The sequence below is a fragment of the Anastrepha obliqua genome, chromosome 3 (assembly GCF_027943255.1).
Source record: "Anastrepha obliqua isolate idAnaObli1 chromosome 3, idAnaObli1_1.0, whole genome shotgun sequence".
Lineage (NCBI taxonomy): Eukaryota > Metazoa > Arthropoda > Insecta > Diptera > Tephritidae > Anastrepha > Anastrepha obliqua.
In genome coordinates this window covers 77,229,803-77,235,292 of record NC_072894.1, presented here as the reverse complement: position 1 = coordinate 77,235,292, position 5,490 = coordinate 77,229,803, and the positions used below count along the sequence as shown (strand labels likewise).

General features: G+C 35.6%; 1 protein-coding gene across 1 annotated transcript; it reads left to right on the top strand.

Annotated features, from left to right (window-relative positions):
- Positions 1-1,591: 1,591 nt before the first annotated feature.
- LOC129241444 (beta-1,3-galactosyltransferase 1-like) lies at positions 1,592-3,079 on the top strand. Its single transcript, XM_054877748.1, has one exon. The coding sequence runs from the start codon at positions 1,673-1,675 to the stop codon at positions 2,789-2,791; it is 1,119 nt and encodes a 372-aa protein (XP_054733723.1). The 5' UTR covers positions 1,592-1,672; the 3' UTR covers positions 2,792-3,079.
- Positions 3,080-5,490: the final 2,411 nt, after the last annotated feature.

Sequence of the window (5,490 nt, the reverse complement as noted above, 5' to 3'; positions counted from 1 at the left end):
ATGGAATTCATTTATTTTTTTTTTCAAGTTGAAGGTCATTAAATTTTATTAAATGTAGCTTAACTAGTTTTAAAAATAATTGAATTTAAATGCCCCCCATGCTCGTCGACACAAGTGCGGCATCTTAGTAAAAAGTTGTTCATTGCTGCTTTGAGAGTTGCGACAGGAATAGCCGCAATTGTTGCCCGAATGGATTGTTTTAGTTCATCCAAATTTGTTGGCTTTGTTTTATAAACTTCTTGTTTACATAAACCCCACAAGAAAAAGTCAGGTGCAGTAAGGTCAGGCGACCTGGGGGGCCAACGAAATTCGGAGTTTCTTGAAATCAGTTTATTGGGAAATTTTCGTCGCAACTCTGTCATAACAGTCTGGGCTATGTGAGACGTTGCCCCATCTTGTTGAAACCACACAGAGTTGAAAGGAATTCTCTTTCGACGTAGTTCTGAATAGAAAAATTCTTTCACCGTAACGGTGTGACCATTTTCTTCAAAAAAATAAGGCCCGACAATACAGCGTGAAGAAACCGCACACCACACTGTCACGCGAAGAGGATGCAATTCCGTCTCGTGGAGTATCTGTGGGTTAGAAGTACTCCATATTCGACAATTTTGTTTGTTCACATTACCCTTTAAATCGAAATGGGCCTCATCAGACATGAAAAGGCAGTTTAACATGTTTTGGTCTTCTTCCACCATTTGCAGGATCTTCTGGCAAAATTCCAAGCGAATCGGCAAATCTGCTGCATTCAGTTTGTTAACCATTTGAATTTTGTAGGGAAATAAGTCTAAATCTTTGTGCATTATTGTTTGCAAAGACTGTCGGCTGACACCAAGTTGAGCAGATAAGCTTCTTGTTGAAACCCTTGGATTGCTTTGTATAGCTGCAGCTACAGCAACGATCGTTTCCTCCGTCCGAACTGGTGGGTTTCGATGATAAGGCCTTCTTGCGACTGTTCCTTGCTCAGAAAAATTATTCACCAGTCTCATTATGGTCCATCTGCTCGGGGGATCCCCGCCAAACATCCGCCTCTACTCTCTCTGTATCAAAACTACGGACTCCAGTGCGTGATAGCGGCGGACTATCCAAATTCTTGTTTGCGTGTCCCAGTTATCCATTTTAATAAATTTTAAAGATCAATCTGCAAATTAAAACAAAAATGGAACAGATAACTTAAAAAGAAAAAAAGTTATTCAATTTTTTTTTGGTAGCGGCTTTCATCAGCCACCCTGTATTATTACGCTATGACGTAAGTTAAGAATGATAGAATAGATGGTGCAGTTGCATGAGAGAAATGGGAACAAGAATGTAAGAAGAAGGAAAATCGCGCTTTTGAACACGCATAAATTGCACAAGGGTGACGTCACATACACAGCTGGTCTATCAAATTCAATGAGAGCGAAATAGCGGTACGAGATGAGCGCCACCTTAGTTTAAACCTTAAAAATACTCTCTTGTAAGATGATGAAATCAAAAGAAAGACTTTTTCCTTTTTAGCACGCACATGTCTAGGATTAGAAGATCCACTTTATAAAAGAAAAATTCTATTTTAATACACCTGATGCTGTCATTGTTGTCACTTTGATACATTAAAAAAATAAAAAGAAAAATTGTTTTCCAGTCTTCAAATTCAATTGTGTTGGTGTCTACAAGTAATATCGAAAGGCTCCGCACAATGCCCGCTTTGACTACAATTAGTTTATTGGCTGGAATGTTAGTCGGTACAGTGATTGGATACGTACTTTGGGAATGTGCATATGCATTCCTTCCATCCATGCGGAATACGAATGATCATCGTATTGGGGAGTTACGAATGTCAGCGATACCTGAAGAAGATTATCCGAATGTTACACGATTAATCGATCTATACAATTTCTCCTATATCATGAACCAACCCAGCTGCACTTCAAATGTTGATGCACTGATTCTTGTACCTTCAAAACCAGAAAATCAGGAAAACCGCAAGTTAATACGACAAACATGGGCCAACTTCGTCGAGTTGCCGTTATTCAAAAATAATATCCCTTTCCGCGTTATCTTTCTGCTTGGTCTTCCCGATACGGATGCGAAGCAAGCAGAGTTAGAACGTGAAAATTTCGAATACGATGATTTGGTGCAGGGTTCATTCATCGACAACTATCAGAATTTGACATACAAACATGTGATGGCCTTAAAGTGGTATCTCTCCTATTGTAGTAAGTCGAAGATTCTCATCAAGGTGGATGATAACGTTTTCCTGAATACACCACAGCTGATGATCTACCTCCATAACACTATGTTGCATAGTGAGCTGCACCAAACCACCACCACTACTCCTATCGCTATAAGAAATACTACCGAGCCGTCGGAGTTCCTCTTGAGGAGACAACGAGATTTGTTGTTTTGTAACCGTAAAACTGGAGTTCGCGCCCATCGCAATTATCGTCTTAAGAGACGTGCCAATTACAGCAATTATGCCAGCTCAACTTATCCACCTCACTGTCCTGGTTATGGTATTATCTACTCACCTGATGTGGTACAACGTTTGTATGATGCTGCACAGCAAGCCCAATTCTTTGGGATTGATGACATTCATATAACGGGATTTCTAGCCGAAAAGCTCAATATAAATATCATTCCGGCGCAGGCTTATACCGTTACTTGCGTGCCTGGCCAACCGACGTGCAATGTATTACTCGATAATTCAACAAATGTAAATAAGCTTGAATTTTTATTTTCATTTGAGCCGGAAGCAAAGCAAATGCTCAATATGTGGCATTTACACCTTGAAAGGGTGAGGCAACACATTTTGTAAGATGTGGAATAGAGAATTTCTTATATCGATCCAGTTGGAACTTAATATTGTCAGGATGTTGAGCATTTGGGAACTAATTAGCAGCTCTTTTTGCTTTTAGGCAATAAGGCATTTGTAGAAAGAGGCAATGAAATAAAAAGAAATTCAATTATGTATAAAAATTATCCTATATCCAATTTTTGCAAATGGCGTGCCACGTCAATTATATTTATTTGACCCTTATTATGAACTAGACACCTTCAGTATACAAACAGACAAGTAATGGAGCACCTAAAGGTCAAAATAAAGATTTCCAATATTCAAAGTCATTTTCCTTTCATTTAGTATAAAAGTTCTCCAAAAACAATGTTGGATGTTTAATTTTGCGCCATATTTATTAAGTATATATATGTTGATTTTGTTTTTGTTTGGGTCAATTCATGTAATCGGCAAGGCGTCCTACTTCAATTATGGAAAAACGATGCTAATTTTCTAACGCTGTAATTTTGCTCTACTTTCATTTGGATTTATTCCATTTTATATGATTTTGTATTATACCTTTTATTTTCTTTTAATTTGCCTAATTCATTTAATTTAATTTTAACTTCAATTTTAGTTAATTTTAATTTTTTATTCTGCTTTGTTTCATTTAATTAAATTAAAGTGTTTTATATTCTCTTACTTTTTATTTTTTGTTTTTAATCCATTAAATTATGTTAACTTTTACTCTGTTTTTTAATACATGTTAATTTAATTTCTATTTTGATTTTATATTTACTTATATATTTTTATTTTTTAATTTTATTTTCCATTTGAATATTTCAACTGATGGCTTTTAGTAGCCTAGTATGCTGGTTGTAGCGCCATCTGAAGGGAATTTCTGAAACAATTCTTAGCACTTTTCATTGGTGTGTACAGTTGAGAGCGCCACCAAGCGGCGAGCTTGCAAAACTGTTGTTGCCTTGCAGGGTGTTCAATAAACTTCTGATTCTGAAAATCTTTATTAGAGAATGATGAGTTGAATTGAAGATTCGCTAGTAAGGGATTTCACAAAACTAGTGAGGGACCAGTGATGGTAAATGTAGGGAAAATTCCCTACATGTAGGGATATTTGTCGAAAAAGAAGGACAGATTTTTTTAAATTCTGTAAATGTAGGGAATTTTCAAAAAGGACAGAAAAAATTTTACAATAGGGGGAAATATTAAAAAAGTTCATTTAAAATAAAAAGCCGCAGTAAGATTTCATGCCAGTATTTTTTTTACTTTTAAAGCGTTAATACGGCAACATTGCCATTTTTTCTTCGTTAACGCTAACGCGATTTTTTCTTCGCGCGAAAATTGTTAGTTGTCCCGCTTTTTGTTTTTTTTAGTTTTAGCTGTTTTTATATTTAAAATTTATATATTTTACAGAAATGAGCTCCTCCTCTTCGACTCACTCTTCGGAGGAACACCAGGAGAAAAATTCAAGTATCGGAAACAAAAGTTCAATAACAAGTGGCTTGACGACGACAACTTTAATGGCTGGTTGAAAGCTGTGGCTAACGATACATTCAAATGCAAATGCGCTGAGTGCGACAAAGTTTTGAACTGCGGCAATTCTGATTTGCAGAAGCACGTCGAAGCAAAAACGTACCAAAAAAATATGAAGACAATAAAAAAGACACCTAAAATAAACAGTTTTTTTTAAGAAAAAGCCGAGTAATCCAAATGGTTCCAGAAATTTCGAAATAAGATTTAACATGTTCTTCGCTGAGCATAATGTCGCCCTGCAAGTGGTGGACCATTTTATCCCAATCTTAAAAGTAATCGTGGCGGATTCTGAAAAAATAGAAACTCTGTCTTGTTTTAAACTGAACTGAATGTAATGAAAAAGTGTAATTTTTAGTCTTTTTGCTGAGTTTTTCTTCATATATGTGTTTATAATATAATATATATGTGTATTTATATATATTTTTGAAATAAACTTTCTTATTAAAGTGTCTTATAAAGTGTCAAAATAGCACCAAGTCCAAAACTTATGCAAATAATTCAATTTTGACGTTGCAAGTTTTTTTTTTTTATTTCTTCCATAAAATATTACACCTGTCGTTAGACAATAAGTAATTTGATTTACAAAAAGATGGAATGAGAGTGATATTGAAAGGCCAATGCCCCCAAGCTCATTTAGAAGAAATATATACATACATATTATTTAAAAACAAGTGGTTAACAAACAATGATATATACGATTAGTTGACAATTGATTACATGGATTTTGCAAGATCTGTTGGTGTTTGACGATTAAGCCGACTTTGGGTAGATTTTTCTTTATTTGGTAGTCTTCTCAACATAGGATTTGTGTGCGTTAATAATCTATTTATGTGTCTTCTGCTAGCGCTTTGTATTGTTTCATGTCAAGGTCGCGATGAATATCTGCGTTAGATATGTACCAAGGTGCATTAGTTAAGGTCCTAAGTATTTTAGACTGGACTCGTTGAAGTATACTTAGATTACTTTTTGCCGCAAATGTTGCAATCATGCTGTTTTCTGACTTCGGTTCCGGTAGATCAGCCGTGTACAATAGATACAATGTTGGTCCTAAGACACTGCCTTGGGGAATGCCTGCGTTCATAGGTTGAATGTCTGAACATGCGTCGTTATATTTAACATAGAATTTCCTGTCTTGGATGTAACTCTTAAGCATAAGGTAAAAGTCATTAGGTAGTTGTGTTTTTAATTTA